Raw genomic sequence first — 14,451 nt, 5'->3', positions numbered from 1 at the left:
ACAAAAAGACCAGAACTCACTCGCTGTGCCCAAGAAAGAACAATGCATGTGACAAAGGAAAAAGAAAAAGGAAAAAGACTAGGAAATGCTTCGAAATCCATGCAGGAAGAATAAAATGGAGAGGAGTATGAAGAGAAAAAAAGAAAAAAAGGGCAAAGAAAAGGAACATGCAATGATAAACGCCATGTCTGATGCTCAACGAAAACAAAATCAAAGCATGCAAGATTCAACAACCGGTCTTTTGTTCTGAGGATATTTTCTGGTTCTTTTTTTTCTCCGGCTCTGGCGCCTCTCCATGGTTGAAAAGATGCCAGCAGAAGGGGATATCGTGTATAAGGAAAGAGGAAAAACGTCATCCAAATATTACAAGGGGGAGCGGGGGTTCCCAAAGAAAATTCCGGCCTTCTCTATAACATGAGGCATCGATCGTAACGTCTTTCATCTGGAGGGAATAAAGGAAAAGCTCGTGGCGAGGGAAAAAAGTAGCAGGGGGTAAAGGGGCAGCCCGAGAACCAGGGGGTAATCTAGGCTGCATGCCAATTGAAAAGCAGAGAAGGTAAATTCGTGGTCGGAAGGGATCATGACGGAATCGGAATGGTCGAAGAAAGAACTCTCCCCTATTTTCTTAGACTCGTTGCGCCAGATCCCCGTCGCGGGTGTGATTCCCGCGTTGCAGTCGCACAAGTACGGCAAGTGGATACGACTCGATTGGGCCGGTATCGCATCCGCAGAACTTTGATTCGGGAAGGCGTTGAAGCTTGGCGATTATGCGCGGACAAGGGTCTTGGGAACGTTCGAATCACGGCGAGGCCAGGTGTTTGCTGATGTGGAGGCATCAATCGATGATTGTCATGACCGGGCTGAACGGCTCATGCTTCGTTCCGGGCCGCCGGGGGTCGGCGAGTACGAGCGTGTCCCGCCAAAAATGTCCACGTCGTGCTCCTGCAGGACCACGGAGTACTTGGGGTCACGAAGGAATTTCGGAACGGAGTCCTTTTATCAAAAGTCAGCATCAAACACCATCTGTACCGGGTAGAGTCAGACTTACACTCGACATCAGCTTGAAGACCGAGGTCTGAGCTAGCTCGAAGAGGTGGACAACCTCCTGGAGACTCTTGAACATTGACTCGTCGTCGCCCACGGCCTTGGTCATACGGCTGGCCAGGCTGTTGCGCAGAGCGTGGTCAATGTTCAGCTCACAGGGTGATCCAGGAGCCAGGAACGCGTTGTACAAACCTAAGGGGGGTGTTAGAAAGAAAACAAAACTGTGATTTCAATTGGAACGAAACTCACCATAGGCAGCAGCCAGGGTCTCGCGCACCGAGTCGACCTTGTTGAACGTGCCAGTCTTCTCCGCCTTGTGGTAGTTGGCAGTGAATTCGGAAACATCGAGATAGAAGGACAGATTCTCCTCACACAGCGAGTAACGCAGGAACTCGCGGAAGAGAAGGCGGAGGGCGGGGTCCCCCAGTATGTGGGTCAGGCGAGCGTTGTTGGAATCGCGGGGCATACCGCGGCTGTCGTAGGTAGTGTTGTTGGTGCTGGCATTGGCATCGCGGGCCTTGTCACGGGCAATCCATCCACACACACGCTGGCCTCGCTCGGTAATGGTGTATATCGCATACTTGGACGGTTGGAAGACGGCGTTCGAGTCCGGGTAGGACTTGTCATCCTGGATCATGGTAATTAAACCGTACTTGAGGAACAGCTCCGCAATCAGGCAAGTCTCGCGGCGTTCGATAGTTGTCGAGCAATCCATCAACCAATCCACAGCACCCTTTCCAGTGAAGGTGTTGGTGTAGGACTTTCCATCATGCAGCTTGCGCTCCCGAGCCATCTTCACACCCACAATACCGTTGGAGTAGTCGCTTAATGAATCGGAGTCGGAGGTGGAGATGCTGCTCTTAATGTTGGGACCATCCTGGCCGGCGAAACGGCGGAAGATGACTTCGATGGTGGCTCGGTCATGCGACAGCTTATCGGTTTCGGTGTCTCGCTCGAGGTTCACCAATTGCATGGTGTTGCGCGGCGACTCAAGAACGTCCATCACGTGACGAGCAGTGATTCCGTTCCGCTGACAGAAGCGCTGGAGGATGTTAATACCCTTGGGAGTGAGCTGGAAGAGCGCTCCCTTGAGAGGGAAAATCGGCAAAGCCTTGCCATCCACCGACTCGATGAAGCGAGCATCCACGAAGCGCTGACACACGGAGCGGGCCATCTCCTTGGCCATAGAAAAGGTGGTGGTTGTAGTGGTGGTCACGATGCGCGAGGGGTCCTTGGGATCGGGCATGCGGTTCGACTGGGAGAACTTGAGCGAGCCCAAGTTGTTGATCGCCTCTTCTGAGGTGAAGGTGTGATCATAACGCGTGAAGCGAACCCGGTGCGAATCCAACTTCAAGCTCACCATGAGGGTTGAGAACAAGTCCATGAAATCCTAACGGGAATTGTTAGTTACTCAATTGCGGGCTTTTCCGGCCGTGGCCATGCCATTCTCGACATTCCCAGCAGTGACCTACCTTGGTGAAGGGGCGCTCATCTTCGGTCATGCGCAACAGCCTTGACGACGTTTGATGCATCTTGGGAGGCGCGATTGGCGCAAGGCCCGACAGGCTGCGGGATTCTTGAGGAGGGGTCGGAACGCGCTGAAGAGTTAGGCGGCGTTTAGGCGGATCCGGAGAATAAGGGCGCCAAAGGGACAATTGCTCGTCGTCGGACAATGGCGGGGTCAAGGGGTTCTTGGTTTTGCTCAAACTGTTGGAGGAGGTGGAGGTGTGCAGCGTAGGAGCAGCAATGGTGGACAAACTCGCCAGGGCGCTGGAGGTTCTCTGAGCCAAGGCAGCAAAGGAACGTCGATTGCGTCTTGAAATCGAACCGACGACTGACCCAGTAAATGCGGGTTGAATAAGGATCGGATCAGCCGCAGGGGGGTTGAAGAATGAACAATGGAAGGATCAGGAACTGCAGGAACTGGGAGAGGTCTTCTGGGGTGGTTCACGGAAGGTAGGGTTGGCATTGAATGGGAAGTCTCTTGGGTGAACCAGACTTTCGTGAAAAGTGGGTAAAATCAAAGTGGTACCCACGAAACCATTCAAAAATACGTAGAGGTGTGTAAGGTTGTAAAGCCAATTTTGGGTGGAACTCCCTATACAGTGTACGGGAGGAGGGGAAGGGGGGGGGGGAATTAGGAATGAAAGGGAAGGGGGAAACGAGGTTGGGAGGAAATTATACACTATAGTTTCCGATTTCTTAGCTTTTTGGTTTCTTTTTTTATTTTTTTTACTCTTTTTTCCCGTTTTAGTTTCTTGGAGGTTTTTTTATTTACTATATTTTATTTAATTTTAAATTTTTAAATTAATTTTTTTAATTCTGTATCTAGGGTATATTTGGAGGGGGAATAAAGAAAAAAAAATGAAAAAAAAAATGAGAGGGGTGGATTAGAGGGGAAAAGAGGGCGGGTCTAAGCAAAGAACAAAGAGAGAGTAGAAACGGAAAAGAAAAAAAAAGAAAAAAATGGAACGATTGTGATCTCCCCCTTGTGAAGAATCACAGCCATTCGGCCTGTCATTCATGACCCACAGCCCACGCGTGAGTCCAGCCGGAAAGAGTTAGGTATGCTGCACCCAAGCAACGTGGGCCAAGGGAGGGGATTGCCTCATGGTAAAGATCGGTGGATTCCTTGTTTCGGGCCTGAAACTGCAACCGGATACCTGCAGTGCCTCGGTACTGTCACTGGTTTTCTTTTCTTTTAATTTTCCAGTACGGCAGTACCGAGTATCAGTCCTATTCTCAGGTGGCCAGGACTGCTCATTTTTGTGTCCGGACCACTATGGCCATCTAGCAATCCATGATAACCATAATCTGGACGGTGTACCCCCACGCCTATTCCAAATACAAAGTCATGATTTCACCATCCGCCCGGGGCCACCGAGATCCCTTAGAACCAACCGTCAGCGACCCAGGGAAATGAGATGCAAACACCGAATAGATCCGATTGAAGATCGCTGGGTATCGGTATTACAGATGTAATGATCATCCAAGAGACTGACTCGGGATTTCCCCTCCCCCTTTGTGCACGACTGGACATTTCCCCGATCAGGGATAGTGGCATCCCGATGTAGGAAGTGGCCTCCTATCATCTATCTAGCCCTTGTTCTCATTGGGACACGGTGATTGCGATACTCCACCTTTCTCCGGACTGGCTTCGTCTTTCTCGGGCCCCTGGCCCGAACAGGCAAAGGTGTTTCTTTCTCACGCCCACGTGGGAATCCCTCGCCCCCCTCCCAGCACTATCAGGAACCTTATCGGGTGGTGGCGAGGTACCTTCGATCCCGTTCTGCTTTTTGAGCCAGATCATCATCGGAGTATTTTCCATCTGTCCTGCCGTACAAGCATCGGCCGATAAGGCAAAATCTGTGGCATCCCACGTTTCAGGCGGCTCCGATTGGGGGCGACCCCCGGCGCCACGAAGGAAGTGCTTGGGTCAGTTTTCCGTGTCTCTGTGTTTCGTGTTTCGTGTTTCGTGTTTCAGGGCTTGACCGTGGCGTGGGTTCTTCGGAGTTTCCAGGCTTCGATGAGTCCATGTGGTCCACGTGGACACACGTGGAGCCTGAGCGCCTGAGGCTCCCAATGATTGGAGGTTCAAGTGCGGCTGTTTTGTCCCGCACAAACGGCTTGTTTCATCTCCCCCAACGCTTCCCTTCTTACTGGTTCTAGAAGATGAGATGGAGGCGCACAGACTAATGACCGAAACACACGAACCGGCTTGTCAAATCACCCCCCTGGCTCACATCGCTTTCCTTAGAACCCTCGTCGATCGACCCTTATTCATATATACAAATGTCCTTACATGTCCTTTATTAGCGGTTGAGCCTCACTAGCCAAGGGTTGCGCGATTATCACCCCCTTCCAGGGCTCTTCTGATGGAGTTAACACGTCAGTCGTCTCTCCACCTTTTCCATGATCTGCCCCCGGGGAACCTGCCAGAGAACAGGGCACGAACCCCCTCCCAGCCAGATGGAAACGAAGCTGGCTGTCATACACGTCAGCCCGGATCCTGCGAGGCAGTGCTCAGCAAGGCTGGCCAACCAGCCTGGCAAAGACGCAGTGTCAGTGCGAGCTCGTCCGCCAGGAGCCGACGAGCACCTAAGATTGGCTAGGGATCACGCTCGCCATGACACATTACAGTGCGCAAAGGTATACCTGTCGATTCATGGGGTCGATCGGATATCCCGGGATCAGAAAGGTTCCATGTTCCATGCGAATCGAAGAGCGATGTGATATATCGCGCATACGTGCTTGAGATCTATCGACTTTCGATCAGCCACGTGGACTGGGAATTCGATCTATAGTTCGAGACCGCGCAGGCTAGACGATGCAGGAAACATTCTTATGCACACCTGCGCCATGATCAATAAATCCCTCGCGCGAAATACAGTACGAAATAGGTAGGTAGCTTCCATGTGTCCAAGGATGGGGTCCAACCGCGGGGCCATAAGCTTTGTGATCCAGTCACAGGCGAGACGCTTTTGATCGACGCCCAAAATCTGAGGCTCTGATATGGAACTAAGAGCTGTCAAAAAAGCAAAAACCAAAGTTCAGATCAAGTGCTAGTCGATCGAGGAACAGCGAACGTGAAAATATTGGCGCGGATTAGCGAAAAGCCAAAATGTGAAACCGCTACTGCACACGCGAGAAAGCGTCGCTTAGTTCCGCTGAGCTAACCGTTATCGCCAAGATCAAGTGGGCAGCATCAAACATTGAGAAGCCGCTAGTACGGTTACGGAGAATTCTCCATGCGCCAGAATTGCGGTCAGACGCCCAACGGCAAGAGTCCAAAGCCAAAGACCCAGTGATCCTCGTATGCTGATCCGCTATTTCCAAATGAGTTGGCGAGTCTAGTGGTATTAATTTACCCGAATTGGTGCTAATGGTTATGATGGTATTGTAACCCTTAGTTGTATCGATGATCCCTGACCGCCACGCGACAATGGATTTATGCAGGTCACCTACAGGATATTGCGCCTCCACTCGAACCTTGAAAAGTTCCATGGTTCTGAGGCTGGATTATGGGCAGCCACGAACATAGTCGGAACTATCGGGAAAGGATTGTCGTCTTCCTGCCTACTCCCTGCATTACACTATTACACCATCTAGCCTGGTCCAGCTCAAAAACCCCCACCGAAAACCTTGTGAGTCAGGTGCAAAACTGTAAGATGCCGCGAACAGACCCTTGCGCCAATCACCCACACCAAGCTTAGTGTGGGTGAAATTTGGGGAGATCGTCGTTCTCGACCGCTGCTCTCAAGTCCCTCTGGCTGAACTTTGTATATCCTGAACTAATCACGTCCGGAGAAGAGACGAAGTACAGTTCGGCCGCCTGGGACAGTAACTCCGGCCCGGCCAGTCAAAGCGCCTTCCTCTGGTGATACCAAGACTAGGACGAAGTATACACATAGTCTCTCAGAATAACTCCCGATTAATCGATATGGAGATGCAAATCGTTGCGGAATACAGCAGCACTAGCAATCCGGCTGTTGAGCCGGAACGTGGCTTCGGCTGTTTTGAACTATCATTTGGCTTCGTGGCTCGCGCTAAGCTCGATCTTCGTCTATTTCCACCACTGTCAGCCTGGTGGCTGGCGGATGTCCTATCTTTGGGAATAGCCTCCAAGTTCCATCATTTGTCACGGCGGGCTAGAATCAGCCAGCGGGATATTTTGAAGCGAACGGCCCCTGAATCCTAAATGCTACCGTACACCCGTGCTTTCGCCCTACGCAATAGGCTCCGTCATCCCGAACAAGGACCCAGTTCTCCCATGTGGCTTTCCCGCGCGCCCTACAACCTTTTTATCCTTTTCCGTTCGACCTTTTTGGGCGATCATCTCGAGCCGGCTATGTGGGCCATTTCACCACGTGGAATTTTTCCGGTCGAACGTCTGCCTAAACCGAGTCAGGTAGAGATCTGAGGCGTTTAGACCTCCCCGTATTCCTGCCATGTGGCTTGTTCGGCGACCACTAACTTCGCGTCAGCTCCGAACACGGAGCAGGGATTCTCACCCTGCCCAGTTCAAAAAAAAAAAAAAAAAAAAGACAAAAGGGGGGTAGCCCTTATCATGCGTCCAGGGCTGGTAGAGCCTCAATCCTTTCTAGCCTCCGATAGATCCTGGCTATAAATGGAAAAGCCACAGTTCCGGCCTCGCTCCCCTGAAACAAACAAGCGCCTGGACATTTAGGGCTGCTGACTACTAATCCATATAGAACCTAGGAGACCTAGGGCCTAGGTAGCCACAGACATAGGAAATAGTTCGGCCTGGCCGGCGGAAACAACATCGGCACGTCGGCCGTACTTGGGGATCCTCAGGGGGGACCCCGGCCGAGATGTAAAATCGTAAAACGTAAAGGGGGATCTGTCGGGACGATCCGCAACCGTAATGACAGAAACCATCCAGGGAGGTGTAACAATACATTCACCTTCGATACGGGGGGATCCACCGCACTTACTCGATCAAGAGATAGCGTGCGAGGTGCGAGGTGGATCACGTCATAGACTTCTTTGCTATCGCGGGGAGGGAAGTCTACCTATCATCATACATCACTCTTTTATGTTTACTAAACATGCCAATTTTATTTTATTTTATTTTACTTATCCTTGATTCTTTATTCTTTTTTCTATTTTGATATCATTTCGGAAAGAAAACCACTAGTGCAATGTTTGATTCATCAAAGCCCACGGGGGGGCCGGGGCAGAGTCTGGCGGAGATGTCCGCGCGTGGCAAATTCCGGTACTAAAACCTTTCTAGAAGGATTCTAGAATACGCTAAGAGCTCACTAGCGAATCTCGTGTTTCTGCGCCCATCAAACGGCCGCTCCACTGAAAAAGGAGATTGCTCCTCCTTTGGCGCTCAGGGGCCGGTCTTTCGCAAAGAAACCAAGAAATACAGAGGTACGTGAATAGTAAGACGGTTGAATGATTTTGCCTTCGGTTCCTGAGACTATTTTTTGGGACCGCACAATCAAGCAAGGCTTGGCACTTGTGAAGAGTGGAGAGTGGAGCAGACTCGGAGAAATTTCAAGGCTGGAGAAACTGTATTGCTAATGCTACTGCTACCCTGATGCGTGATGCCTCGATTTTCTGATCTCCAACTTGACTTTCGGAGATCATATTTCCGAGGAGAAGGGGTGATCCTCCATGACTCCGTCCGAGATACAGGATTCGAGATATCCATTTTACAGTTTACTTCACCGTTACCCCATTTGTGCGGCTTGAATACCGGGAGTCCCCCACAGTCTCAAGAAATCACACCGCACGGGAAGCTGTCCACGTGGTAGATGATCTACAGAGGAAAAAAAGTCAGTGGCAGTCGTGGAATAGGAAAGAGGGGGGAGGTCCAAGGCGGTTCGGCTGCAGCTAGCGGTGCCCGGCGAAGATCGTGATTAATTCGCCGTGATGACTTACAGTTGAAACTATGTGGATCTCCCATAACACCACCTGTCTTTTATTTACTCTGCTTGGTCTAGTATAGTACTCGAGACACATAGCAACGCGGTCTCTCATCTGCCCACTTGATATGCGTATAGGTTGCATCCATTGGTCGATTCGATTGACTCCGGCGTTTCGTAGCTGCAGGTTGTTGCGTGCTGACAGGCTTGTTTGAGAATGGTTCCGGTCGCTGTTTTGGGGGCCGAAACGAGCTCAGTCTTTAGGTTGACGAATCTGAACAAAGGCCATACTCTGTAGCTGACGTTTTGTCGTGCGAGGGAATCCATGGCCACGGCCAGTATCATATGACATTAGATTGGGTATCGAATTGAGCCAAGAAAGTGCTCTTTTCCTAGGTTCATGGCGGTTGACACTACACCCATGGAACAGAGCTGCAGATTGACAGTGCCAAGTAGACAGCTCGGACTTGGCATCTTCAGGGCCTGCTGAAACACTCTTATCTATACCTACCAGAAAAACACAACCATGATATCTCAGGCCATACCAGCCCCGACATCCTATACTCCGTACAGCACGGAGTTATGACGGAGCCAACAGGGTGCAGGGTATGGGTGCGGGCGATATAGTGATCGTCGTCCTAGAAGCATGGCTATCGTCCGATATTGCCATCCCATAGACCACTCTGACTTGAGGGCCCTATGCCACTGGCTCGCAATAATCCCGAGCCAACATGCCCTTCCCGGCCTTTGTGCCGTCATTGTGGGCTTCACAGCCCCGTTAGCCTGAAGCAGAAGCGGGGAGACGATCACCATCCCGTCTCTTATTCACTTGCCACTAACCTCCGACAAATTTCCCTGTGAGCCAATTGATGTCGGCCTCTAGGGTAACCGCGAAAACTAAGACAAAATGACAAAAACGCCTCATACTCCCACAGAGCGGGGTTGCTTCTTAGTTGCTTGCGCCGGTGACCGCCGGATATGCAGCTACAGCTTCCAGCGTCCTGGTGCGTTTCGACTTTCGTCCTCTAATTCCTGGGGTACCATGCGAAATATGCAGGAGCTTTCTCATGTGGTTCCTTGACACGGCTTGGGCTCGTATGACCTGAGGTTTGTTTCCTTCGGCCGAGGGTCAATGCTTCGACTCAAGTTCCAAGTCCCAATTTCCAGTCACAACTTTGTCATGCCTGTACCGATACTTAGTCTCCCCTCCCCTTTCCAACAGCCGTTTCGCCACAACGGTCTAGTGGCCGTGAAGAAGGGTGGAGTCGGAGATGTGTTGAGTGCTTGTTGGACAGGAAATGGTTCTCCGTCACTTGGACCTCTTGTAGAACCTCGACTCCACAATTCTGCACTACTCGCATGGCTCATAGCTCCAGATGGCGACCTTGCCTGCGACCCAATGCCGTTGCAAATCAACCCAGGTGCTGCAGGCCGCAGATCCTGCGGTTCGGGGTTAGCAGGTAATGGCCCGCTGCGGTAGCCCGGTTTGCTCGTCCATAAGGGGAATCTCCCCCCTTGTGAAAGAGACCAGACCGTAACTGGAGGTCCGAGGAGATGGTCAAGATTGCATTCCAAGTAGTGCAGACAATAGGGTAACAGGATGCATGACCCCTGTGGGGAATCCACGACTCTTTCCACAACTGAGGAGGACTTCCAAACCCCGAACCCCCAATCTATTCCCGTGCAACCCGGGACATCCCAGATTCGCAGCCTGCAGGCAGCATATGTCCGCATTGATAGCGTGCGGCATTCTCGGCCCATAGAATGACCGGAGGCCGACAGATATTAATAATATCAAATTATGTTTTGCAACCCCAGCAATCGGCGTGCTGCATGTGCAGTAATATGCTCAGTTCGCCAAACAGAGACCCCCTGCCTCCATTTCCGTTCTAGGCATAGTCGTGAGAACTTGCGACATGTCACTCGACATGTCACTTTCGACACATGGCACACATGCATGCCGCGTGTCTGTGCACCAATCACCAACCCTGCGATCAATGTGGCAAAGATGGTGGCACTTTGATGAAGGGGTCTGTTAGTAGTTGAGATCGGATTTGGCTACAGTATATCCTCTACCGGTAGCCATGGTCTTGAAATGGGCCCGGGGAGGAGGTTGAGGTAGTCATCCATGGATGGGAGGTATTCTTGTTTGCTTTATCTCTGTTTTTATCACCTGTACCACGTGAGGTGTCCTGGATTTACCAAATAGTCCCATCTAGACCTTCCTAAAGCATCAATCCATGAGAGGGAAAAAAATAATTAATAATAAATACCGACATCGAAACCTTGAGTCAGTTCCTACATACTCCGATGATGTACCGAGAACAACTGTTGTTGGGATACACGGCACGGTGCAGGGAGCAAAGGTAAGGGCGGACACGATTGATCAAGGCCAGGGATAGCGCGATATCATCGCCAATCTAGAAAGTAGCATCTAGGAAATGATCGGCCGCTGAAGGTGTCATGACCTCTCCAATTGAGCTAGCGTCCACGGGTATCGATTCCAATGCTTAGACGAGGCGGGGATGAATTCTGGTCCGCTACCTTATAGGCTGGTATTCCCTTCCAAGAATGTGATATAGAAAATCTACTGTAGCGTGGCAATCGATCGGGCGGTAGATCGGCCGCGTGGAACTACCGTGAAACCGGTTTGCACCCACGTTGAGCAGGTTTGTTTGTAATAACCTTGAAACTCTTCTGATCGAGATTTATCTGGAAGTTGTGGGGGGTGGTTCCAAAGAATTTTGCCCTAGGTGCAGGGGGTCGAGGCAAAGGTATGCACATTGACTGTGTTGTTCGTGACAAAGTCTGAAACTCGCCTAAACGGATGCTTGTTCTCAGGGGTTGAACATAGTATTGAGCTCTTCTAATTCGAACGTCATTAAAGCGTGCAGCCCTGGGTGTAGATAATGCATGGCTGAGTAAATGCAAAAATGCAGATGCATAATCAAAAAAAAAAAATGTCGTTGACGATGCTAGACCTGATCAACCATCTCGCCACCACTGACCCAACGAACTGCTCGATCCAGCCATTTCAACAACCTCTTCAAAGCTTATCTCCACTCGGAACATCTGCCCATCGGCAGTGCCACTACCTCCACCAACCGGAGTGACCAGCCCCCATGTAACCAACTTTTCCCACGATTCGCGTGCCACATCGCGCCCCCAGACGCGGCCAGGCGTGGCAGCCGCACCGGACACGGAAGCAGATGTCTTGGCGGATGTGAGTAGACGCACGTATTCTGCGTATGCGGCTGGGAAAGAGAGTGCGAGTGGTGATAAGCTTTGTGCTTGGCCGTCGTTGCCGGGGTCGAAGAGAGCCGTCAGGCGAGTGGCAGCCAGCAGGAGTGCCAGTGGCAGGGAGGAAGGGCTCGATGAGGATGTAGATGTTGCGAATGGGAGTGGGGCTGGGTCGGGGCAGGAGAGAGATTGTGAGGCGAAGCTTTTGGCGGTTGGGACTTGGAATGTAGGTTTGTCGGCGGCTAGCGTGCTGAGGTGTAGCTCGCTGATGGGTAGAAGAGCGCTGGTGAGGAAGTCCTTGACGGTTTTGGTTTGGTGGTAGATTCTCTTGAGGTGGAATTGGAAGTCCTCGTCGTCCCATAGTTGCTATAAAAAAAGTGTCAGTTTGATCGTTAAGTCTGGTAGCTAAGATGAGCAGTCGCGTACCTTCAAGTATACCTTCCATCCCTCGAGTAAAGTCTTCCAATCATTGGATTCCACTATAGCGTGTTTATCGCCGAGAGAACCCATAAGCTGCAGCACTTCGCTGTCACTGAGATCAAGACTCGCCATACAAATATCCGAGAAAATCTCATAGGTCCTAGGTAGCGGAACGTAGACGTAGCGGTGGCTGAAACGACTCTTGACTCGCTTCTCTAACATCTCAGTCACGTCGACCTTGGTAGTCAACCCGATCACTGCGATCGGAGCCTTTCGTGCTTGCGCAATATCAAACAGATTGTATAGCAAAGTCTGGCGTGGGTGGGTGACAAACAGATCGAACTCATCCAGCAGAATCACAATTGATTTGGCGGCTGTCACATCCTTTGCATTCCCAGAAGCGCCGAACAATTCCTCCGGGTGAGAGAGGAGAGCCAAAAGGGTCGCCATCGTATCGGCATAGGAGCTGACCTTGGCTGTGTCGTCCTCGGTATGGGTCTCACGACCAAGCTGGCGCCACATTTCTCGTAGAGCCAGACGATCATCGGTATGCAAGAAGCCATTCAAACGAACGACGTGGAAGTCGTTCCCATGATCTTTTGCAAGAGAAGAAATGATAGTTTCCACCATTGCCGTCTTTCCGCACCCGCGCGATCCAAGAAGGAGCATCGAGTTACCTTCACCAATGGTTACCGTCTGCTCGATCAAGTGGTTGACCTTGGTATATTCGTTCTCAACGCCCTTGAGCGGAATTTGCTGTTTTCCAGACAACTTCTCCAGAACGGCAGTCGTAAGGACACGCATTTCATCTTGAAGTCCACCCTGACAGAGTTGTTGTAGGTTCTCGACATATTCAGGAACCGGCTCAGCCACTTCAGCAACTTCGTGCGTCTCTTGTTGGCCCTGGAGATCTTGCTGTAATTGCATGGCAACAAGGTCATCCAGACCATCATTATACCCTTCAAGCGAAGGAGACAACTCCTTATCATGTCCTCCATTCTTCGCACCATTTGCCCTGGGTCTGGTAGTACTCCTCCTAGACCTGGTCCTTGCAACCGAGGCAGTCGGCTTCGGTGACGGCTCGTCCAGATCCATCTCCTCGTCGTCCACAGACTCCTGCTTCGGTTTCTGTGCGCTTCTTGACTCACGAGTACTCCGAGGCGTAGCGGCACCTCTTCGCGTGGAAGACGGTGTCACGGCGTCGCCTTCCAATCTCTGGGGCGCTTTGCGCTGCCGTCCACTTGACCGAGTACCAGCTCTCGCGGGTGTCTCTGCGCCATTCTCATGAGCCTCTTCTTCTTGGTCCAGCCCTTCCGGCACAGTTTTATTCCCACCTCGAGTTGATCGACGCCGATTTGCTGATTTCCGGGGAGCGCGATAATCTTGGTCGTCCTCGGAGTCTCCAGCGGCTGGGGAGGATGGAATTGAGTAAATGTCGATCTCGTCGCCGTCCATTTCAATATCTCCATCTTGGTCCTGGGATGGCTCCTCGGAGACTCTTCTCCGCTTCGATGCGCGCGGGTCCCTCATGGTTGCGATTTGTCGTGTTGCGCCGGACAATGTTTAGAGGATATAGGCAGGGGCGAGGTGGCTCGCTGGAGACAAAAAGAGTTCGTGTGATGCGTCTCATACAAATTGAGTGTACAATTCGGGTTTGCGACCGCTCCAGTGATCAATACTGAGCTCAACACTGTCCGATCACCCTTGTGTACGTCGAGCTAGGGACTTAATCCCACAACACGCATAAAAAGAATAGAGGGATGTCGTCTCAATTTGAACGCAGGCAATGTCAAAAAAAAGGCGCCGGGAGCCTGTTAGCCTTTTTCTATCCCGAAGACAGTCGTGTCGGGAGGTCAATGGCAGGGGCAGCTATTGACGGTTCGGCAACAAATCGACATCTCCGGGTTTCTCGCCTGAGGCCACCACGCGTGACGCGAAGTCAGGTGCGCGAGTCGCCATGCTGGACATTCGTCTTTATGCTTCTAGATGAGATGGCAGTCATTATTGTGAGACCAAATGAATTAAATTATGCAATCGCGAATGTTTGGAAACAGAGTGATATTATTGATATTGGTAATAGTAAAAAGCTTCGAAGATACCTTGAAATATACACATGCACGTTAACCTTAGAACAGTCGATAAGAATTAAAATAAAGATATAATGGAACCAGCACACAAGCACTTGACAGTTCGGGAGATTTCGCCATAGAGTCTCGTATCGAAAACCCAATCTCGACAGTGCTTCCAAGGTTGTATGCGGCAAGACACTCGGGCGTGATATCGGCATCGTCGATGCCGAGGTCCACGTCGGAGCTGCCTGCGGGGACCTGCCGTTACGAGGATCCTGGAACTT

At 51.2% G+C, this 14,451-nt stretch overlaps 2 protein-coding genes across 2 annotated transcripts; both read right to left on the bottom strand.

The window, feature by feature from the left end:
- Positions 1-849: 849 nt before the first annotated feature.
- On the bottom strand, positions 850-2,876 carry flbA (developmental regulator FlbA; the record flags this gene model as incomplete). The annotated part of the gene is made up of 4 exons (XM_056885086.1): positions 850-993; positions 1,049-1,236; positions 1,294-2,434; positions 2,517-2,876. Coding segments are annotated over 4 exons (1,833 nt in total), but the record flags the coding sequence as incomplete, so codon positions are not given.
- Positions 2,877-11,423: 8,547 nt separating this feature from the next.
- On the bottom strand, positions 11,424-13,628 carry N7443_005029 (origin recognition complex subunit 4; the record flags this gene model as incomplete). Its single annotated transcript, XM_056885085.1, has 2 exons — positions 11,424-12,044; positions 12,105-13,628. The coding sequence occupies 2 exons, from the start codon at positions 13,626-13,628 to the stop codon at positions 11,424-11,426; spliced, it is 2,145 nt and encodes a 714-aa protein (XP_056743363.1).
- Positions 13,629-14,451: the final 823 nt, after the last annotated feature.

Source organism: Penicillium atrosanguineum, assembly GCF_028827265.1.
Source record: "Penicillium atrosanguineum strain IBT 20685 chromosome Unknown utg000003l_segment0_segment0, whole genome shotgun sequence".
In the NCBI taxonomy this organism is placed as follows: domain Eukaryota; kingdom Fungi; phylum Ascomycota; class Eurotiomycetes; order Eurotiales; family Aspergillaceae; genus Penicillium; species Penicillium atrosanguineum.
The sequence above is the reverse complement of the archived record's forward strand: the minus strand, read 5'-3'. Positions and strand labels throughout refer to the sequence as shown.